The sequence below is a fragment of the Drosophila suzukii genome, chromosome 3, assembly GCF_043229965.1.
Source record: "Drosophila suzukii chromosome 3, CBGP_Dsuzu_IsoJpt1.0, whole genome shotgun sequence".
Lineage (NCBI taxonomy): Eukaryota > Metazoa > Arthropoda > Insecta > Diptera > Drosophilidae > Drosophila > Drosophila suzukii.
The window spans coordinates 20,607,380-20,631,830 of record NC_092082.1 but is presented as its reverse complement, the minus strand read 5'-3'; the positions used below and the strand labels follow the sequence as shown (position 1 = coordinate 20,631,830).

Sequence of the window (24,451 nt, the reverse complement as noted above, 5' to 3'; positions counted from 1 at the left end):
TATATTATTGTGATCTTAACAGTATTTTGATTAAAGTATATTATTGTGTAACCATTTTATCAAATTTATTCACTGTTGTATATTAAGTTTCGCCCCAATTATGTGTAACTAAATTAAAATATTTTAGACTTTTGTTACTTTAACTGAGTTGATAGGACTACAAACACATTTTTAATTTAAGTGCAAAATAATAAATTCATTTTTAAATTGATTACTTAACCTAACATTTACTTCTTTAACCATTTTCTTTCAACTAAAACTAAGGAGACTTTTTGAAGATAACCATAATTATTTTTGTTAGAAATAAAGTGGAAGAGGTTCGAACACCATTGAACGACTTTTTTTTGTAATGTAGCCCAGCTCTTGATAAACCGAATTTCATGTAGGTAATACAATGGTACTGCTGTTTCTTGTTTTACGGGAAATAGAAGATCCGGAGGGCCAACTGAGTAGTTAGCGGTCAATCGGATGGGATCGGTTGGGATTATAATGGGCGGAGATGGGAAGGTGGGACGATGACTCACCAGGCGTCGCATGTTGCCGCTGTTGTTGTTGTGGCCGTTGCTGCTGCTGTATCCACTTTCATAGGCGGCCGGGGGAATGATCTCACGAGAAGCGGCAATCTCTTGCCAATTTTCGAAATTATTATCAATTACCGTCTTGCCGGTGGTGTGGTAGGCCATCCAGTGCTTGGCGATCGAGCACTGGCGCTCCAAGACGAATCCATATCGTCGGCGCTCCTGTGTCATGGCCTTTTTCCAGAACGGAAGTGGGAAAAAATATTCATGGCAATACATTTTGGTTAGTTTCTCGGTTCATTTGAATGTTGTTTTATGTGTAAAAATTATGTGTAAAAAACGATTTAAAAAAGTATAACAAGAAACCTTTAATGCCGGCTTTCATCCGGATGAAAGGTTAGAAGCAGGCTTAAAATTCACATTTTAAATACCCATTAAGATGAACATGATCATATATTTTATATTTATCATAAATTAAATAAAATAATCAATACTTAAATTTCATATTTATGATTCCCAAATTAAATTTTCTTTTTTAAGATTGAACACCAAACATTCAAATCGAATTTTAAACATGGTATTTTTTTCTGTGTAAAGGGTGGATCAATTTTCGGCTAGCAGCCAATGAACTTACATTTTTGTAGCTCTGATCGCAGAACACATCGAGCTTCTTCTTCTGATCCTCGAGCAATTGAAGGCTCTGTGGGAAAGTTAAGTTTTTTGGCCGTTCTTCGGATCGTTTGTGTTATTATAATCCACTCACCCTTAGCTCCTTTTCGGTATTCTCGGGCGTGGCCTTTTTCTTGCGCTGCTTCTTCATCGTGGAGACCGCCTTCTGGTAACTCTCCATTCGCACCTTGTGCTGCTGCAGGAACTTCTTCTGCTCATGCTGCACCACCTTTGTGTCCTTCTCCAGATTTGTCTCCAATGGCACCAGTAGATCCACGTAAAAGGCTTTCAGCTGGAATACAAATAAGTTTAATTTTAAAACGATGTTATAAATCCTCGAACAATCGATGATAATTCACACAAATTTCGAACCAATCTTTTTCTGTATACATTTTATTGAAAATATTGTAAATTTAATTATTGGACTAATTATTTATCCAGAAAAAGTACAAATCAGAAGGTGTGATTAAAAACTTTTAAATTTAAAAAATATTATTTGTATCCCCAGTTCATTATAATTGAGGGATGTCTTTTATGGTTAAGTAATTTCAGCTAAAATATAAAAAAATTAATTTTTAAATGTTTTTATACCTTTGTCATCGAACACTCGTAAAGAGTTTATAAAATTATAATATAAAATACAAGAATCAATATTTTTATTTATAAATATTTATAAAAATATTGTAACTTTTTGTTGTTGAACAAAATTTAGAAAAAGTGAAAATATAAAGATTAGAATTAATAATTTCACTTTAAAAGAGAGCTCCATTTTAAACAGCTTATTATATTTTTATGTTGGTTATAAGTTAGTGGTTCTCTAAATGGTAATACCGTCATATGATAATATTACTTACAATATTCATCTGCTGCTCCTGTATCTCCTTGTTGACATTCACAACGCTCATCAAAGCCGAACCTGAACGGAATGGAAGGATAGTTAAGATCAAATGTGGTTTTTGTGGGGGCTTTGGGGTCTCGAGTGGGTTTCGAGTCTTACCAATATCGCCCGTTCCGCTTTGCTGGGCGTTCATCGCAATCTTGGCCAATGCTTCATTGAATAGACGCGAGGCGGTTGCGGCACCTGTTGCATGAAATGGCACGGAATGCATTGCAAATTAGTTAACAGTACTCACTTGCAGCAGTCGATTATGGTGTTACCATACCAGGGGTATCTGTACATATACCACATGGCACTCGAACTCACCGTGCAACGCCTTGAGGTAACTTTTGCCCGCCGCGATCAGTTGCCTGGCACCCGGATTGAATCTGTCCAGTATGTTCTGCAAGTGAGGAGATCGATGGAGTCGTTAGCTCTGATATTCACATACGATATAGTAGCTTATCATACGATGTGGTTAATTAAGTGTAATTTACGGACCAGCATGCACCAACATTTCAATTTCATTAGGCATAAACATTTCCCCCCCTCAAAGTTGGTAATGGTTTCCCCGGTTTGCCGCGGGCAGTAAAAGTCGGGTTGTATAAGTTGATTTGAGACAATGTTGTGGTCAGCCAGCGACACCATTAGTTCCGCGTTTCCAACTGAACATATTCGTAATGCTAATTGCTCATTTAGTAATCTCTCATCTATGATTTAGTAGCGGTGAATGTAAATGAAAGTTATCTGGCATATCAGCAAACATGGCTTGTAAATGCATTTTCAGCACTAGCGGTTCTTTTGCTAGGAAACCTGATAGTCTTTGGTATTTTGGGTGCCGAAAAAACCTATTATTTCAGGGCATAGAATTGTATAGCCATTTTATTTACATTCTGGAAACATGATCCATATCAACCAGTTCTCCAAGCATTATATCACCTGTCCTAGCATTGTTAAACCTGTTCGGTTAACGTAGTGCGCAAAAATAAAGTTGGAATTTATTGGTTGCATTTTTTACTGCCGGTAGTAAAATTTTTACTTAACAACAAATGAGGAAGTCTTCCATTCAGTTTTGTGCTTTATTACTTTACCCGTTTTAGACTAGATGAAAACTTGGTTAGATTTAACTGGATCTAACCTAGTTTTCCATTGAGAATTCTAAGACTCATCGCCAAATAACAGATAAAAGATAAATTAAAATATGTTATGGGAGTCGTATGAAAATTAAAAGGCATAAGGAATAAGAAAATTTCATTTTTCATCCAACACTTATGATCATCAATCATCGATAAACTTAAACCCCCTGATATTTCTTTGGCCTTAGGTTATTTATCATCCACAGAACTCGCCCCTAAGCAAATCTAATTAAATACGAATTACACCATCTGGAAATGAGTCATACCTATTATCAATCAATTGATCTCAGGTGGAGGGCCTCGGAAAATGCAAAATGATGAACAGCAAAGCGACAATTAATTAACAACTTGGCACATGAGTACAGATTTGCATACACATCGGGACCGGGCTTTGAGATGAGATGCAATACGGCGGGATGACGTGAATGGATAGTCATGTGGAAGGGAGGCTGACATCACCGCCGTGTTGACACCATAAAACACCATAAATAACGACAAAGAAACACTTTGGTCCTGGGCTTGGCCCAAAGTTGAGTTGTCGACCAGACAATGCCGAACACTTAACATGCAAGCCCAAATAAACACAAACGCCGAAAAAATGTCAATTCTCTTTGGACACAAAGCGTCTGCATTGTTCCAAAGTCAAACTTTTTAAATATTCGTTAGAAACTATCCGATATTTCGCGTAAGTATAATTGATTGTTGTTCTGGTGATTGAAGAGAAATACGTACCAATCACTTCCGTCCTCCATATAAAAAGCCTAGCACTCAAGTCGCACTACTGAATTATTTGGCCCCCAAGTAATTAGCAACAAAATGTCAAAAACACATATGTAAACAACGCATTCTGTGCGGAACAGTTTGCTTCGTTTATGCCATGGGTTATTGCCAAATGTTTACGCCTCGACATATTTGCTTTTCTAAATTTATTGGCTACAAATGTAGCAGCCTGGCGTGGGAATGAATCGAGCTTAGATACTTAGATACGTAGATACTCAGATACTTAGATACGTAGATACTTAGATACTCAGATACTTGGATACTCAACGCCAAGGTCGTCTCCGTTTTACGATTCAACTTGCCCGAGTGTTTGCTTTTATGATCTACTAGCTGGCTGATTTAGCTCAAAACTGCACTCATAGATACAGATACATCTGCAGTAAGGAAAACCTGCAATTCGGTGTATCTTCTAATGTTTATTTTACGCAAGTGTACTTGACTCCGCTGACCTCAGCGTAATTTATTTAATTTTGATACAGATACTTTAATAACACGTACGGATAGCCAAGTGACTTCGTGGACTCAAGTGCGTTTTCGAAGACCTTTGGGGCTCAACGTTTATGGGTTTATCAATGTTAATTGTTTCGTTTCTCAACGCTATGCGGTAAACACATTTTGTGGTTAATGCAATCAATGTTTTCGGATTGAACTCTGAGTATCTACTTGGGATTTACCTTTGGGTCCGTAAAATGATTATACCCTTGGGAGTAATTATGAGGACAGATTATAAAATCAATGAACAAAGCAAAGTAGTTAAGGGCAAAACTTTTATAAGAGATTTTTAACACTATCAATAACAAAGCTAAATTTTTTTGTAATTTCGATTTTTCAACATATTTATCATTTGGTAACTGTGGAAAAAAACATTATTTCGAACTCTAACCTGAATACTTTTAAATCCTATTTCATTAGATTTAAACTCGCAATTAAAAAACAAAAGTACCTACATATCAGGTTTCCTTTAAGTGCGATGGCTATCTGTTCGTGTAATTGGCCAAACTGCTTAACAAATTCCCGCTCGTTCGATCCAGCAATTAACATTTCTCCTTGCTCACCCACTCTTGGTATTAAAGCTGACGCAATCGCTTATCACGCCCGCGAATCTGCGACCCACCGACAACACTTAACCCAAAATTAATTGAGGTAGTCTTGCCCAGTACCCAGTACTCAGTACTCTGTAGCCAGATCCCAATCCCCAGTTGAAAACCCAGGCCCAAATCCAACTGACTTGGTCTCTAATCGTCGCTTAACATAAATCGCCAGCACTGAGCGCCACACATGTATAATTTACTTTTAATTAAAACAGAGACTAAATGCAAAGCATAACACGAAAGCCTTCCCTTTACTTAAAAAGGCAACCACGCGGAATGTTGGGCGGTACACAGAGAAAAAAATTACTTAGCACTTGTGTTCCTTTTTTTAATTTTTTAATACAGTTGATAGAGTTAGATTTATCCGTTCTAATTTGGCTTAGGAATAAACTAATTAAAGGTAAAATCCCAAAATAATATAAACATATGTCAAAAGTATAGGGATTTTTAATATGTTTGAGACTTACTTGTATAAAGATATCTTGAGATATATAGGTATATTCATAAAACCTATACATACCTACAACATATTGTTGATAGAGGATATATCCGTTCTAATTTGTTTAAAACCCGAAAAATATTATAAACATATGTCAAAAGTATAGGGATTTTTAATATGTTTGAGACTTACTTGTATAAAGATTCTTGAGAAATATAGGTATATTCATAAAACCTATACATACATATAACAAATAAATATATGTTATTAAGTTTTTGTTTTTTACCCAAAATCTACACCTATGTACACTGTACGTGTGGCGGCAGATAACCAACAGATCTTTTTAGTATACCCGCTTAGTTGGAGGTCGTCGACTGCTGATTTGAATAATAATTAAATCGTGACATAATGATAATAGTCAATTTGAGGGAATCTCTAGAGTTATACTATTAAGTTAACTAAAAAACAAAAATTAAATTAATTAAAATTGATTGCTTTAAATCGTTAAATATCTATGGAATACCATCTTAAATCGTTAAATATCTATGGAATACCATCTTAAATCGTTAAATATCTATGGAATAACATCTAAAATGTTATTGTATTGTTTTACTATATGTTATATTTTTTCCGGTGTCGCATTGCTAGTGTGGATCAGGGAAATGAGGTGGCTTTTGGAGAGTCTCTCGCGGGTTAGGCCATAATTCAGCGACGCCAGCGAGCGACACACCCACTTCAGAGCATGCGAGAATGCAGCACCGGCCCAGGCAACAACAGTAAACCGCAATTATGCCAATTAGAAACCAACAAATGCAAAAAGCAACACGCAACAGGTTTGCCAGCAACAATTCAACGGAGTCGGTAAGCCAAGTCAACTGTTGACAAAACCTCAACGAAGGCGTCAAGGCGCAACCAGTCACGCCTTATTTTCAGGGGTCGGGGTTCAGGGGGACATGGGAGTGGTAAGGCCCCCCCCCCCCATTTTCAAGACCCCAACTCTCTGACAGATGAACGCAAAGTGCGTGAAAAATGCTAAACGTAAATAATTCTCGCTTGCGTGACTTCTTCCCAGGCACTTGGAAAAAAGCTGAAATTAAATTGTAATTTTGTCTAAGCGAAGACCAGATGTCCTTGGTGATAGGGATATATATGGGATCAGGACATGGCAAGTTGTTAGGTTGTAACGATGGGCGAAATATGTGGGCTCTACCTTTTCCACTAATGGCTTAAAGTAAAGATATATTACGTTGGTATAGGTTGGTTTTAACAACTCACACACTTTGGCTTACGAAGTTTTAAGGGAATTATTTAAATTTGGTAAGAAAGGCTCATATCACTCATTCATTCACATTCGATTAGTAATATATATACGTTAAGTACAATTTGTATCATCTTATCTTATCTCTTATCTTCTAGAAATGTATAAGTTCGACCTCTAGGCTAGATATCTTCTAAAGCGTTTATCTCGAAATGGTGTTTCCTAGATATGATATATTGAGGACATATAAAATGTATTAATTTTTTGTAGCTTAAACGTTTAAAAAATAGAAGAATAAAAAAAGGGGCACAATAAACAAATTTGATCTTATAAAAAGTGTATTACCTTCGGCCAATGTAGAATTTATAATAATATCAGATAAGGATAGTCTCGCCACCCAAAATATTTGAATAAATATTATTTAACCGTTTAGAAAACCCGGTGCAATCCCTTCAGTTAGGGTACACGAGAAATGGACCCAGCGGGATTGGTAGGGCTTTTCGCCGGCGAGTCGGACGTTAACCCAGTTCCATTTGCCATGGTCATACCCCTGCCCAAGCCCATCCGTACCCCGTCCCCCGGATCCGATCCCCTCAATCCAACCCAGACGATGTGACATCGTTCCGAGTGGCGTCGGCCCCTCTAATGCAGCAGCAGCCTTAGAAATGCCTTTCAAACATGGCAATCAGCTGCAGTCCTCAGTGCCCAAGTCCATTTTCCATTTCCCATTTCCCAGTTTGCAGTTTGCAGTTCTTTGGTCCGAGTTGCACACTTGCCGCCTCTTTTCACAGCTCCAATCCAAACCCCCGGACCGTCTGCGATTTTAATTTATTTCTGCATTTCTTGCCGGAGCTTCGGCACATCGGACACCTTCGTCCCACTACATGTGCTATGTGTATCTATGTATCTGCACCTCGCTGGGTGCCAAACTCTTGAGGGGCTTCACCTCCTTCCAGCCAGCCTGTCTTTATGTGTCTTTACTTTTTTGCCCCCAGCAGGTTGGCTTTTGTGTGGTCAGCTGGATGTCATTCTGATCGGATCACCGGCATCAGGCTCTCACGGCGGCTTCAGTTTCGATTTATGTTGCGGGGAATGTGCCATAAATCTAAGCGAATGACAAACAATCCGGAGGCATTCATCGCCACCGTCATTTCGCTGGCAGCTGTATGAAATGCGTTTTTAACATCGACTTGACGGGCCAACTTGCGGTTTTATTCACTCGAAAAAATAATATGGATTCACGTGAGGGGAGAGCGAGTTGTTGATTGGGGAATTTCGAGGGGTTCTGTGTGTGGGATCATTTCATGGGCAATAAACCAAAAATTACCAAAATGACTCACAAAGACAACAGAAAATACATTTTACTAATATTACTTTCATTTTTTTGCTTAAAGTTTTGTATTTGCATCTTCAAAAGAATCATAAGAAACGTTTTGCTTTTAAATAGGGAAAGTGAAAGCGAGTAATGCAATCATCTCTTGAGTACATCTCTTAACCAACTTTACTCGTTTGCCATTCAAGATTTATGGCTGAATGGAGTACAAGATTTATGACGGGTGCGGGCAAAAAATTCAGCGATTTTCATAAATTACAACGAAGTTGGAAAATTATATAAGCATTTAAATATACAAGGTATCTAAATTAATCATTTTTAACAAGAAATATCCATCGAAAATAACAATAAATTATGACCAGAGTCCAAAATATATAATTTAGAGGTTTTGTAAAAAGATATAAATGTATATTTCAAGTGTACGAGATAATTTATTAAAATACGCCGAAATCAATCACTAGTTAATGACCAGTAAAATTGAACATTCCTGCTCTATTTGCATACCCGCATGTGTGGAAATCCTCTTAAAACATTTAAGTGTGCCAATTTTAGAAAGGCCAAGTTGCGCCTCTAAATAAAGATAAGCAAAAGCGGTCTGTTAATTAGTTTAGAATAGCCAGCCGAAAACCAAATGCTATCGAATTAATTAAAACTCGTTAAAGAACCTACACGGACCAACCCAGAAGTTTATTCACACAGTGCCAGACAGAAAAACCAAGCCACTCTATTATGCGAAACCAAGCCAAATAAATGCAGTAAAACAATACAAAATGTAAAACTCGAATGTTGATATAATAAATCGATTGATAGACCAGTTCAGCCAGAGCAGTCAAGCAAATTGCGCATAAATCACCGGGAATTAAGTCATAATCTGGTGTGTGTGTGTTGGGGAAGTAGATTCAGTTGATTGATGCACGACCACTGAGATTCCAATTCGAATTCCCAGTTTTTCCTGCCATTGACAGCCAGCGAGTTCGTTTCCTGAGTCTTTCGTTTGCACCCGGGCTTGTCAAGTGGCGGCAGGCAGTCCACTAATTAAAACAGCCGGCACGGCAGCACCTATTTATTCGATTTACGACAATAACAGTGCGAAAAATAAAAGAAAAACCCAGGCGGGAAAAATGCAAATGGTGGTCGCGAAAATGCAGCCATGTGCAACAACCAAGGAAGCGGCCCAAAAACAAAATTTCCGCAACTTCAAGCGGCAGAAACCGCAGCAGAAATAGCAGCAGCAACAGCAACAGCCACAGCAAGTTTTCCCAAAACAAAAAAAAAATTCACCAAGTTACATAATGAAATAGATGCGCGAAATGTGCAATACCCATCAACTTGGGGCAGATGCAACCGCTGCAGAGGAAAAAAAAAAGAGAAGCCGCAACTTGCCAAACTCTCGAGGCGGAGTCGTCGCGTCTGTCGTCGACTTGGGAGGATTTCAGAGTTCCAGGCGATCCGCAAACAAACAAATCAAACCTCCAATTGAGCTCGTTTGCTCGGCTGGGATATACGGGTTTCTAAGAGGCGAAGTATATGTGGCCAAAAAGTATGCCGAAAGATACAACACAGCCACCGTGTGTCGTGACCAAATTTGGCTACGAATTTACAGCAGCCCAGCCGACAAGAAAAAATTCACTTTCAAATGCTGCCTGCCATTTTTATCTACAAATATTTATGGTTCTCTGTTTCTGGTTATGATTTAAACACTCCTCAAGAGTGGTAGTTAAAGCCAAGGCTTAAGGTTGTTACCGTATCTAGTTATTTTATTTCACTAACTGATATTTAGGAAATGTATACAATGTTATTTCAAAAAAACGGGCTTAGCGTTTAAATGTATGTTTTCATTCTAGCTGGTATTTTTTCCTGGCTTTTATCTTTATAATAATCTTTACTTTGCATGTTCTCATTATCTTTCTTACTTAAACAAAAGAATACTTTAATTTTACGTTAATTAGATACTCTAACTAATTAAAAAAAACCTCCCAGCATAAAGTTTATGAACTAAAACCAAATTACCTTAACATTTTAAAAACTATTATTGCACACATTCTTAATAAACTTTTTATATCCATAAATATAAATTCGGCAAATTTCAAGGGTATCCAAAGTAAACTTTCAAGTCACGGTTTTGTGTTTTCATTTTATAGATTAATGTGGCTTGCTTTCATTTGCAGCCGCTTTTGGAGATCGCGTGTGGCGATAAATTTAGTCTACAAAAAGAAAACGTTTAAGTTATAAATTGTTTTCCAAAAGGGTAAACATCGCTATGAGCCTTACGGTGAATTAGTCTCAAGTGGCTAATAGAAATGGCCTTCATGCAATAGTTACGTTGCTATTTAGGTGTCAGTGGGATTACATAAGTTTTGATTCGACCCTCAAACACATGGAAAGATGATAGGTATGTAATTGGGGTTCAAATTAAAGATTCTTATGAAACGATTGAGTTCGTAATACCAGAGGTGTTGTAAGCCAAATATATAATAGACTTTGATGGTAATAGGCCTTTTTAATATATTTAGTTTATTTCCAATTTAAACCTTTTAGATTTTACCATTATCCATAAATAATCGTTTTTGCTTGGAGCATTTTATTCAAGATATCAAATCGAAAACTTCGTAATATTATTTTTAATATCTGCAATAATATTTGTGACCCCTAGAATGCCTGTACATTTTCCGTAGCATCCATTTTTTCGGCAATTTTCCAATTTATAGAATAGTTTAATTAATAAAACAAATACTAAATGTTGCAATAATAATAAGAAGGCTGTTCAAGAAGTTAAACTAACAACTTAATAATATTTTGTAATATCTTTTATAATGATTGTGACCCTCTAGAATGCCTACATTTTCCGTAGAATCCAGTTTTTTCGTCAACTAACCACTCATATAGGCTTTTAATTAATAAAACAAATACAAAATGATGTAATAATGAAGAAAAGGCTTACCCTGTACACGCCGTCGACGAGTTTGGTAACTTCCTCGGCCTCCATGGTTGCTGCACTTATTCGCCGGGCCCTCCTGTCGATGGATGTGAAGTGGACTCAAGTAGCCAAAAGCCCCGGGCTACTGATCGATAATGATAAATTGAGCGCCCGAAAATGGAAAACCGAAACCCGAAAATCACTTGCAGCCCAAGAAATTCACTTTCAACTGCAGCGCCCAAAGGCCGCCGATTGGATTTCGGTTCAGATTGAGACAAAGTTGCGGACTGCACTCGATTTTCACTTTCTAAAGTGGCACACACGGGGAGACTTAGGCACCGAAAAAAGACTGAAGACTGTAGACTGAAGACTGGAGACGGAGACCCGAAAGTGGCAATACGTTGAACCGGGCCGAAAGACTCGAATTTGGAGTAAACTTGTAACTTTGACTTTCGTTGCAGAATCTTGGAAATCTCGTTTCTGTCGTGACTTTCTTTTTGGCGGGCAGACGAGTATACGAAACACCAACCGCACCACGTAACGCGATCCAGGCAAATGAAATGCCAGCCAAGAGTTTTGAGTCTTGGGTTTGTTTGTTTCTATTTCTGTTTATGTTTCGGTCTCTCGACGGGTTTCTTGGGTCTTCGGGTCGTATTTGTTGTTTGCCCACTGACTTATCAACAACTTGTGGCTTCGGCACGTGATGGAGTTGTTCGTGGATCTGGAAAGAGAGAATAGGAATATTGGTCAGTCAGCTGGCAGAGAAAACCCCTCATATCGGATGAGCAGAAATGCTAGGCAACCGGCAATATTTAATCGATACTCGCTAAGGACTTTTCACAGGTGAAGAAGTTGTAGGCTAACAAAATATACAAAAGTAACTAAATCTTTACCACTTAATAGCATTATTTGAACAAAGGTAAGTAAGTTTCTTTTAATTTAAATTAAAATATCTAATAATCCTGTGATAGATGAAAATACATGTTTTGTAATGGAACAGAAAGGTAGTTTAATATTTCCGGAACCCTATATGAAATTTTAGTTTACTTAGTGGACTATTAATAATTCAAATTATTATGCAGAGAAGGGAAGATTAATATTTTGGGAACCCAATATAAAACTTAAATCTACTTTCTGGACTATTAATTATATGAAATTAAGTGGAAAGGAATGCCCAATCCCATATTTCATATTGTGGTGAAAGAAAATACATGTTTTGTAAAGAAAAAGAATTGTAGTTTAATATTTCCGGAACCCTATATGAAATTTAAGTTTACTTAGTGGACTATTAATAATTCAATTTAAAATTCCGAGAAGGGATGATTAATATTTTGGGATGATGATGATTAATATTTTTGGATATGAAACTTAAGTTTACTTTCTGGACTATTAATTATTTGAAATTAAGTGGAAAGGAATGCCGAATCCCATATTTCATATTGTTTTATGAGCACTTTTATACCAAAAGAAACAAATATTTCTTTACATATATTTAAGATATTGATAAAACAGTTTTTTAGGTAGGTATCAGTAGTCATAATGAGTAAACTAGACGACCTCCTGGGCAAAAAGAAGACGGTGGTCCCCGTTCTGGACCTCAGTCGCAGCAACATCCAGACCGTCGAGGAGTTCAAGCGGCTGCTGGAGAAGGTGCCCGACTACAAGATGCGCCCGGTGAAGGTGCGCGCCGAGGAGATAAAGATCCGGGAGAAGGACTACGCCTTCAAGATGCCCAAGAAGGAGATGCGCAAGCTGCTGAGGGCCAACGGGGAACGGGAGGCCATGTACACCTATGCGGATCCCGTGCCCAGTGAAATGAAGGACGTGGTGCTGATGGAACTGTGCGCCGTGCCCATCGACTGGAAGATGCTGACCACCTTGAGGCCCAAGAACAAGCAGGAAGAGGAGTACTTCAGCCGGATGGTCGAGATGGGAAAGCTGGAACTGAAAACGGAGGCCAGGGATCGCAGGGAGTTCGCCCTGAACAACTGTGTCAAGAAAATCAAGAACAAATCGGGCATTGTGGAAACTCGACTGATGACCTGTGAGTCCTGCGGCGAGGAAATGTGTTGTGGTAATATTTATCTAGATATTTGTAATCACAACTTAGCTAATGCTTTTTATATAGGCAAGACTTGCGGCGACTTCAACTATGATCTTTACATTCGGGTCGAGGCCAGGGTGGTTAAACCCAAACCGGCCGTATTGTCCTCCAACAAGGCCAAGTTAAATGGCCGCAAGAAGTCTTCGGTGGGCGGAACCAAGATCAAGGTCAAAAAGTCCTCAAACAAAGGCAACTAAAACGAGAAACCTATAATTGAACATTCCTGAAATCTACTTATTTATTTGCTACTACACTAATATATTTAACATATCTATCTCAAAATACAAAAATATATTATGGAATTTATTATTCATGAGACTCGCATAATTGCTACTGGAACTTTTGTTTATTAACGTATTCAGTCATGTGTAGCATTTGATAAACTTGCTAATTAATTAATAATATTTATGCCTTTTGTAAACCAAAGGTGTTAAATGAAAAGAGCCGAGACTTGATTAAAAACAAAGCCTTAAGCCTTAAAACTTGGGCATTTTTTTATTATTATTATTATTTTATTTACCACCAATAAATCTTAAGGAAGCATTGTAAACCAATATAAATCAATATCTTTTCAATACTTTATGATTGCATTAAAATATTTTAACCATGCCTTAAAATATTTTGGTAAATCTTAGGTATTTTTTTTGGTTTTCTTTGTCCGGCACAAAAAATTTCAAGACTGTTGGGAAAAAGCTTGAAAAAATGTTATAAACTAGTAAAGTAGTGACCACTGGTCAAATGCAAAATAGTAGAAATTTCTGTCTATTTTTTTAACGCTCAACAACCGACACTCGAGTGTTTTTGCCGGTCGGCGGCACTAGCAGCATAAAACTCAAAATGAAATGGCTAAAATATTTAAATTGCCACAGAGCAACACAACCAAAATGGCCATTAAGACAAAGTCAACAAGGTAACAGGGGTTCTGTGCTCGGTGGTCTGGAGAGTCTTGGCTATCGGTCCCCAGAGAGTACACTGAGCATAAAAATGTGTAGCTTTCAATATGTATTATTTTCAGATCATTGAAAAATCATTGAATGACTCAGTTTTGTGTTCAATGACTATCAGGCTAAATGACTAAATGAATTGAACAGCAATATTATTTATTATGCAATTTTAATTTTATCCAATGATTAAATGATTAAAGTATGATTTATAACTGATACGTTCCCTAAAAAATATTCTCATTGAGAAAAAAGTGGGAGAAATCGCCTAAAATTAATTTGGTAAAGCGCAAGACAGCAGTTTTCGTAACTTTTGAAAATTCTATAGTTATAAGTAATACTAATTTTCCACCAATTTTTTTCTCTGTGTGATCTGTAAGGAGCTGGAGGCGACTTCGATGCGTTGGCGACATCGCTCCAGTGGCAAGCAGCCACTTACGGCCCACGAATCACTGGTCCGCGCTTGTGCAACAATTTGTGCAAGTCTCCGCTCTCGGCCAGAATTCAATGGCCGTGTCTCAGAGCCTGTCTCCTATTCTCCAGTTCTCCGCTGCTTCGGGCCCCCGATCCCCGAATTCTTCTCGGTCTGCGGAGCTGCACAGCTTTTGATTACTAATGAGCCGAGTTCGCTTTTGAGCTCTGTCAGCTCTACGGGCCCAGCTCTGATTTATGCGGTTTATTTATGGAAATATCTATTCGCGTAGAAATTGAAAATTTACTTTGAATATCAAATTTATAGCCTGCCGGCACAGCCGGAGGCCGAGGCAAAGCTTTGGTCGGAATCTTAATTTGAATTTGATTTTCTTACAACGAAGCTGGCACTTAATTGAAGATTACTCGGGTAAATGGAGTATGTCAAGTCTGATTAGGAATAACAAAGATTGAAAAAAGTATTTTAGCTACCATTTTAATGTCCTTAAAAATAAGTCATAAGGCTCACAAATTATTATCATATTTTTTAGGATTACCCTGGATTATAAAAACAAAATATTAAGCATCTTGACATGAACTTTTTTCGTTTATTTATTTACCTATCTCATCTTAAGATTTCTTTGCATTACTTTGCATTGTCGCGTGGGTCTTGATTACAACTTCAGAGATATAATTGTAATAATTTCAAACTGAATCTCTCTTCCTCATCTCGAGGCCCTTCCCTCATTGTATCTATTCATAGAGGCACTCGTACCGCTCATCTCACTTCGTATATCAGCTCAGATTGTTGACTTTTACCAACTTAATTGTGGAATCAAGTGTGACACACCATATAAGCCGAATTCTGTTATTGTTACCCTTGCTACCATTGAACTGCCGTGGAACAGGCAGCCAGCATCAATATGTCAGCACTCCGCCGCGGGTGACTTTCGTATCTTGGGGTCTTTCACCTGGCCAAAAGACGTGCCAAGTCGATTACGTAGGCACACGCGTCTTTAACTGCGATCTGTGTAACCGATCGGAAGATTTCCAACATAAACACGGCCGAATGAAAATGAAAACATGCCCCAAACAAAACGTATTTAAATCTTATGAAATGCTCGATGTCGCATCGCTCTGTATTTATGCAGATGCAAGATAAACACATTCCAGATAAGCTGGCAGAGTGAGAGTGCCGGAAAGAAAGTTAGTTTTTACATTTTTTCGTTAGGCATTCGTCTACGTGAAGTCTGGCAGGGCCACGCCCCACGGCCTTCATTAGAATTCCGAGCTGCCCGCCTACGAAAGACTTAGGCAACGAACTTCGCAGCTGCATTCTTTTTATGCAAGGTTAGCATCGTCACTGCGGTCAGCCGGGGAACCCGATATCACAGCACCGTGGACGACGGCTTAATTATGCATCTGCCATGAAAATGTATGCAAAAACAGCGCTTGTCTATTAAGAACAAGGCCAAAATGGCCCGCCAACTAACCTAACCCGAGAAAATCGAAATTGACATTGCTCAGCTAAGACCCAGGTATATGATTATTGGCTCTTAATTACTGCCTTAACTTTGGTTTTTTTCGTAGAGTGGTTTGCATTTATAAGTTTAGTAAATATTAACTGGTTAGTAACATGTATGAAAGAATGTAAAAACAATTCAAACATAACTTAGGACCAATTTCTCAATGTCTTCTTAAGGTTCTAATTTATTATCTTCAGAGAAAGTAAGCATGAAGTTTAATTCTTCTAAAAATCAAATTACCTTATTTAATGTTATGTTAATTTTACGAAAAATAAATATAAACACAATCTGCAAGCCTAGAAAGGGGGTCGAAAAATTTAACTTGGACATTTCCTCTAGTTAAGAGTTTTCAGATAAATAATAATAACTCAACGATAAATGTTACTAGACATTGAGAAATCAAAATATAGAGGGTAAGTTATGACTTTAAAAAAGTAATCCTTTTACCTTTTTAATGGTCAAAAATGTAGAGGTTAATTTATGACTTTAAAAAAGTAATCCTTTTTCTTTTTTAATGTAATCCTTTTACTTGTTTAATGGCTAAAAATGCAGCCTAGGTAATAAAATAGAATATTTTATTTATGTAAGACTTAAGCCCATAATAACTTTGTTCATTTGTGTGGGCAGTCCTCTCACCAAGCCCAACTACATCCTCCCATCCATCGGATGGCTCAAATCACTTGGAAAAACTTTCGCCGAATCGAAGAGCTGATGAGCAGTCAACGACCATTTCCCTGACAGTCGAAATACATGCGAATAATCGGGTAAACAACTTTAAGCAGCATGTCCAACATCAGTTAAGCCGGAGAAGAAGATTGCTGCGCGAACCACTATTATCAAATGCTCATCATCAACATTTGCTGGCTGCTGCGGCTGAGATCTCGACGTGACGATCAAATTGCAGCACATGTGAATACACGTGTGTTGAACACTTGGACAAAGGTGAACCGAAGATGTTTTTGCCGGGGGTGTTGTGAAAATAAAATTAAACTAAAGGCCGAAGACAATGCACTGGGCGAAGGGTCTGGCAGATGCACACTCGTATCTGAGCGCTAAATTGCCGCCAGATACATTTGCAAATGAGTCTTAGACACAGGCACACAATAACATTGTTAAGCCATACCATACCATACCATACAATACCATACTATGTATACCATACCATACCAAAACCTCATTTTCTGCCCCTCAGCTGCCATGCAAATTGAGAGACGAGGCCTGTTCGTTCAGTCAAATTGGCAGTGAAAGTAAAAGTTTAAGTTATTTTTCCTCTCTGGGCTGTCGAACCAAGACCAACAACGTACCAAATCCGAAACCGTAGCCAAGCGATTCGAACGCACAGGAGAAGCTGACGACTGGCAGTCAACTCGACTGACACTTGCCACAAAGAGATGAAGTCCAGGTTTCATTGAGCCCTGAACTAAGCCACCCCAAGTGCCCCTACCACTGCCCCTTCACCTGGCCTCACCCGAAAACCATTGGCTTTTTGCAATTAACTTTTAACCATTAAATATTTCAACAAGCTTTTTTTAATAAAGAAAGCCGGACCCATATTAAAAATTAATACGTTTTGTAGTAGTAGTAGCATGGGGTACTTATAAATGAAAAGGATCCAAGTCCATTCAGGTAAAATATAATGAAAATGTAATTAATATGTAAACCAATTTGTAAGCTTTTAGGGTATTAGACCTTGTTATAGGGATCAGCTTCCTGAATCGTAAATTCTAGAGAACAGTATAGATTTGAAAAAAGAGAAACTAGAAGTGCTAGTAAATTTATAAAGAAAGTTTGAAATCAAATACACTTTTCCAAACCCTCAACAAATGTTAATGAATTTATGCATTAATCATCAGCTATCTGGCCTTAGAAGATCCTCGTTTAGCGGAAATTACTTCTCCTCGGTCTCACTTTGCCGTTCCATTAACCCACTGAGCTCCGCGTCTCTGTGAGATTCCATCGGCTGGAGGCTGATCGCCGGACACACCCAACTTGGGCCTCCACCGCCCATCCCCCACAGATCTTCTTGGCCGAACGATCGTGACTTCATTTAGCAGTACTGCTCACGTACTGGGATCTCCTGTTTATTGCCATTGCTGGCGGGAAAAAAAGAAGCTCTCCCCATCATAAATTAGGTGCAGATGGAATCTCAAAGTGCCGACTCTAGTTTGTCTTTGGTTTTTCTCTGGGAGCGTTAATGGCAATGCCTATATCTCTGAACAGGAACTGTCTGAACGATCTACACCCACATCAAAGTAAATGAAGGAAAATTTTAAAGAAAATATACGATTTTGTGATGCTGATCAATATAAAAAGATTAAAGTTGCGAGAACGACGGGTACAAAATATCAGTAAGCAATCATTTATAGTCAATGATTGGAATAGATCTACGACTAAAACTCGATTCCATCTCCTAAATTTTTCTTTTATTTTTATTTTTGTATACCTCCTACAAATATTTAAAGCTTCGTAAACCTAATCTATTAAAAAACAATAATGTTTGATTATTGAAATAACAATAATCATTAAGATGTCTTTAATATTAAGAATTAATATTAAGAATTTCTAAAAATATTCAGAGGTTCCTAAACCTAAGCTATTAAAAACGACATATGTTTCATTCATATAATAAGAGCAATCACTGATATGTAAAAATCTAAGCTACAAGCTATAATTAAAAATCCATTTTATTTTAAAGAAATCTTTTTTTTAATTTATAAAAAGAACTACCAAAAATGTAATAAAAGCGGAACTAACTGCGATAAGTACTTCCACGTGCTCCAAGTAAATGCAACCATTGTTGATTGATTCCCAGGCACTTGTCATGGGGTTTTCTTGGCTTGAGCAGCGGATCAGTAGCCGAAACCAAAGCTCATTTGTCCGCCCACTAACCAATCACCGATATAGAGATACTCGGAGTCGTGGGGTCCTAAGACCCGTAGAAACCGACTTGGAGTGCCGAAGTGAAACAAATGGCCAAACGACCGACTGACGACTGCGTCACCTGCAAGGAATGCGACCTTGAGCTGTCGTCGGCTATATGGGGCTGGTTGTTCAGAAGTCGTGACTGCCCAGGCCCAGACCCAGGTAATACCCAATGGCAGCGACCACATCGAGAAATATCAGCCTGGCACAGACCATAAATACGAGGTAGTTGCAAAGGGGCAAAGGGGGCTCAGAACCCACTTGAGATGAGAAGACAAGACACAGAAAATAGCGCAAGTATCTCATACAATAAAACACGTTTGACGAACGATTTGATGGCGAAGATGAAGATTGAATATCTGTCAGATATACATACGTTCGTATATGGCAACCACAACCAAAAGAGAAGACGGCGCTCACTTTTATTTTCAGCATTGCAACCGCACTAACCACAACAACAATGGCATAACAAGCCGAAATAACAAAGATCAAACTCCAGTCGAATGAGAACAAAGAGCCAGCAGTAACGAGAATAATATCTCAGCCCAGCAATTGCTTTATATAAAAAGTATCTGCCAGTGCCATTCGTTGGCTAAATTTATTTATTCCATTAGAAACTTCGTCTCTAACCAAGCCCCGTGAATTTGTCAAGCCACAAACGATTCGCTCATTACTTAAATAAATATAAACAAATTTCTACTTTTCGGGGGAATAATTGTGTAGTTTATTATAATGCCAGGTAATCCCAAATAAATATTTGTCTAAATACACGGCAGCAAAAACGGGGCATAATGAATCCCCATGCATAAATAAATATTTATTTATTTATCAGCTGCGTAGATGGGTACATCAAAAGTTCAAGGTTTTAATTAAACAATTTAAGATATTTTTTACAATAAAATTTAAATTAATTCTACTATCCGCCCTTTCACCTGAAACTTTCCCACTGTCAAAAGCTGATAATATTCTGAAATCTGCGTCTCTAAAGTTTGAAACGCTCGTTTATCGACTTCAGAAAGGTGGCACAGTTATAAACCCCGAACCATGAAATCGTATTAGAATCCAAGTCAATGAACTTATACGCTCCACGTTTATTTATGCAGTCGGAGGCCCAGTTAGTTCGAGAGTTTCTGAAAAAAACCGAAAAGCCACTGAAATATTCGATTTGCCATTCGAGACAAATGCCCACCTGATTAAAACAAATATTTTTTTTGTACAATTTGAAATATCTGAGTAATTCTACGGCGCATTCTCGAAGATTTGACACAGTTTTGATTAGGAAACCGGTTTGCGATCTGTGCTTAAATTGATTTTTATTTCTGCAGCTTTGTTTGTGCTTGCATTCCTACGATTCCCAATAACCAGTTACAGAATCTATAATTTTCGCTAAAATTACATTATGCAAATCGAAATTTGCATTTAGTATTCACTAAATTTCTCCCTTTCTTGTCGACTGCCAATCTGTCAATTTCATTATTCGAGAATTTGGGAGGGGAACTTGATTTCTATTCAGCTTATTCAGTTCTTTAGAGTTCATCAGTTGAACAAAGAGTTCAAGAGATTTGCATAAATTACAAAATGAAGTTGCTATTTAATTTTGAAGGGGAGAATCCATTGTGAAAACTTGTGTCAAAAACCATTATTACGAAAGAAAAAGGTTTAAATTTCTAATACAATAAGAGGTTGTACCATTCTAACACACATTCGTTATGTTTTTTTTGCATTTCTAAAATATCTAGGTTTGTATACCAAATGTACTGGGCATTAAATCAAAACCATAACCCCAATTATGGCCGACCAGTTTTATGTTCAACATTTGTGGCTCAAATTAGTCGTAAAACAAAAGACTCAAACAACGAACTTGAAGCGTAATTACAACTACGTGCTGAGCGTTATTAAACATTTCGTTGATACGCGAGATCCGAGCAGAACTACAAAAGTAAAAACAGAAGTAAACAAATAGGGCTTTCAGGTTTTTGGGGATCGGCACTCGTAAAAATCACTCAATAAACCGACGGAAATGACTTGCTCTCCGAACTGAGAAGGCGGCAAAACAAAAGAGTGCTTTGGACCGGCAGAAATTTCATAATTAACCGCAGTGAAAACCCGCAACGTGAGTTAGTAAAATCATATTATCCCAGGCCGATAAGATGATCTTGTTGCTTTTGGGGAGGGGGGTTCATAGACAGTCGTGCATTTAATTAGCCATTTTCACACATTTCACTTTCAACAAGCTGCCAAATTGTGAAAAGCCAAGATGCTTACAGCCTCAATGAAACGCAAAAAAGCCATTAGCCGGTCAAGTGCACAAAAAGCGTAGGTTGGTTGACAAGACCGTTCGCTGTATCTATGTATCTGTGTATCTTTGTATCTTTGTATCTTCGCGTCTTTGTATCTGGTCATCTGTCGCTTCCTCTGTTTTGTCTGCTTACGGCGGTGAATCGCTTTCAAGTGGCCAATTTCTATTTTTTCCCTGCCTATTTCAGTTTTTTGGAAATCTTTTTTTTTTCGTTAATTGAAATTTCCCATTGCATTGAACTTGAAAGCTCGCAGACATTTGGCATAAATCTCAATCCGCCTGCAATGGCCAAAAACTCAATTTCCATTAGGCAAACAGTCACATTGATTGGCGGTCGGCGATTTAGCCAATTTTTGGCTTTCCTTTTTCTCGCTTTTTACTCATTTACTGGCCGAACTTTGATTTCTACCTGCGTAATTAGCATTTTTGATTTGTCTGTTTGTTGTGGATGTTAATTTGCATTGGGATCCCTACCCACATACTTGGACCTCGATTAAAAATAGAAATTGCGCCGAGCTTAGCTCATCCAAGCCAAAAAGTGAGTTACAAACCTGTAAAAGATCAGAAAAAATGCGTTGAATAAATGACCAAATTAAAGCCGTAGAAAAGCAGAAAGCTCTTAAAGGTAAATTTTAATATATATATTATCGGAGCTCTAAGTGACATTTTCCTGTGAAAGGTCTGAGAAAGTATTTCTCATCCTAAAATCTCGGATTAAACATCTTTAAAAGCATAAACTATTCCTAAACAATGACATTTTTTTGGCAAACGCATAAACCCCGAAAAGTTAAAAAGCCCCACTTTTACTTTATGATGGCCAAAACGCTGCAATTTATTTGGCCATGCGAAAATGGAAATTGTGAGGTGTATGCAAAATGAAAATCGCATAAGCCAACGAACGGAGATGGTCCATACTTCATCCATCGAATGCCTAAGGCAATTGCAGCTTAGCAAAGCAAATTGACCGTAATGAGCATTAGCAACTTCACGGAGCTATCCGTGCTGCCAATATAGACTCTCTTATTAGCCACTTAATAAAACCGAAAGGCAATTAAATCTGAGTAGCCGGCTTAGTGTGATGCATGGTATTGACGCAAAACTGCAGACAAAATGAAATAAGTGCCACACTAATCAGGTAATAATAGTGTGGTGCAGCAACTATGAATAAAATATAGTATACATAATGGTAGGCTGAATAAGCAAACGCAGCCATATCTTAAATTAGCTAATTATAATTGAGATTAATGCTGTGAGCACAACTGCATTGTTTAAGGATCAAGAGGAAATATTGTTAGTTATTATTATGTTATTAGAGGGTCCTAAAAAATCATTTCATCAAATAAAAAGTTCACTTAGAAAATACTTTTTCCAATTCCCGAAAAATGTTGAGGGATTTATCTTTAGTTTTTTTGTAGATTTTTCTTAAATAAGCTTACTTTAACAAGCTCAAAAAAAATTCAACATAAAATATATACATATGATGTTAAGTCGGTCTACGCTTTTCGTTATTTTATTTAACATTAATATTCAACGAAAATGTTCCTGTGTACTTATCTTTTAGTTAGGTTACATATGTATAAGTAAGAAACTGTATTATCTTAACTGGTTTATATACTGATGTATTGATAGTTTTTCCCCACAATTTCGCTGTGCATGTCCATCGACTCGACTTGGCTATCAATAACATTTAATTTCATTCCATTTCGCTGGTTTTGAGTATCGTTTGCCCGCTTTTTGCGCGCTGCCTTGGTCATTAAGAAATTGTTACAAATTACCTGTGGTGTGTGTGCAAAAGCTGGCTGCCGTTTGCAACATTTGCCTTAATGCGATTTGCATTGAAAACGGGCACAAAAGTCGATTTGCTGGGCTGGGCAGGGCAAAACTGAGCAGAAAACTGAAAATGAAACAGAAACTAAGGCGGAGTGAACTGAAATTCAGCTTGTTCGCGGGCTATTCACCTGCATTTTTGAATGCCCATGTTGTTTGACTGGCCCAAATAAATCGTGGCGTTTTCTGTTCGGACTCTTTTCAGCAAAGCCTTTTAGGTGTGAACTTTTTTACTTAGCTCTGCTCAATTTGAATTCGGTTTGAGGTCATTGGATCAATCCAAAACTTGTTCCCCTCGGATTTGCAAGCGCAGTGCAAATCGAATAAAAAGATAGTATCGCAATTGGGTCGACATGCGTGTTATTATTTCGCGTGTTGGAAAAAGTGGGCGGGTATAAAATGATATACCTATAATATTCGATGAGGAAACGTCTAAAAAATTGCATTTCCATAATCAAGCTGTGGCCAACCGGGCGTATGCGCAATGTCCAATTGTCCCAGACGTTTCGGCATTTTTTAATGAAAGTTTCTGCCGTTCGCGCATTCAATTGATTTTCTATGAAATAAATCGCTGCAAAGGAAATTCACAGGAAAAAAAAAGAAACAGAGACACGCCCACGAAATGATTGGCAAAACCGTCCAGCAATTATGTTTATTGGCTGCTGGCGATTATTGCCGCATTCTTTTCCCTCAAGCTCGAATTTAGCAAAGCCTTTCGGTTTCACAATCAAAACAAACTTGTTCTTCGAAGGCAAATAGCGGCCAGCAGAAAAGTGGTCCGAAATGAGGTAATAAATAAATATAGAAAATTAAAAATAAATTGCCGCGATCTGCGGATCTATGGCGATAAATCTTACAAAAGCAAGAAATACTTTGATCCATTTTGATGTAATCAAGTTAATGTCCATACATAAAATGGTTTCGGTTCGGTATTTAACGAGCTAATAAAAATAAATGTCGGGTTTTTAAATAAGCCATTTTAAAGTTTAACGGGCGTTTTCTTATCCGCATGTTAAAATAAAAAAAGGTTAAGTATCAAAAAAAAGGGTTTGGAAATTAAGAGCTTTAAACCTACTTTTAGTTTGAAATTCAAAAACTGCTTCTATCTAAACCATTTAAAATAAATTACAATTTAATTAAGCAAATAAATAATAAAATAAGCACAAATTTTATGTGAAATCGAATATATTAGAAAATATATATATAAATTGGAGTTCTGTTATTATTATTTAAATTATTAAATTTATGCGTACGCCTCTTGAATTTGACCCACTCTTTAAGAAAATGTGTTGTGTATAACAAATTTAAGAGCGTTCTATTACCAAAAAAAAGTGTCTTTAATGACCGAATTCGGCTTATCTGAACTTGAGATAAAATATGGAATTGGCCTTAGAAAGGATATA

General features: G+C 37.5%; 2 protein-coding genes across 10 annotated transcripts in view; one reads left to right on the top strand and one right to left on the bottom strand.

The window, feature by feature from the left end:
* The window catches only part of IRSp53 (Insulin receptor substrate 53 kDa), a 33,763-nt gene that overhangs the window by 4,346 nt on the left and 4,966 nt on the right, over nt 1–24,451 (bottom strand). For all 9 annotated transcript variants that reach the window (XR_010654137.2, XR_010654138.2, XR_010654140.2 and 6 more), the window contains exons 2-8: nt 11,043–11,739; nt 2,392–2,467; nt 2,185–2,268; nt 2,042–2,103; nt 1,282–1,479; nt 1,153–1,218; nt 525–752 (exon numbers count right to left, since the gene is read on the bottom strand). Coding sequence is in view for 3 of the 9 variants with exons in the window: in XM_036814953.3 (XP_036670848.3) it covers nt 525–752; nt 1,153–1,218; nt 1,282–1,479; nt 2,042–2,103; nt 2,185–2,268; nt 2,392–2,467; nt 11,043–11,087 (759 nt within the window). In the remaining 6 variants the exon portion in view is untranslated. The remainder of the gene's footprint in view (nt 1–524; nt 753–1,152; nt 1,219–1,281; nt 1,480–2,041; nt 2,104–2,184; nt 2,269–2,391; nt 2,468–11,042; nt 11,740–24,451) is intronic.
* On the top strand, nt 11,911–13,328 carry LOC118877252 (uncharacterized). Its single transcript, XM_065865081.2, has 3 exons — nt 11,911–11,937; nt 12,539–13,092; nt 13,147–13,328. Exons 2-3 carry the CDS (start codon nt 12,558–12,560, stop codon nt 13,317–13,319), a joined length of 708 nt encoding a protein of 235 aa, XP_065721153.2. The 5' UTR covers nt 11,911–11,937; nt 12,539–12,557; the 3' UTR covers nt 13,320–13,328.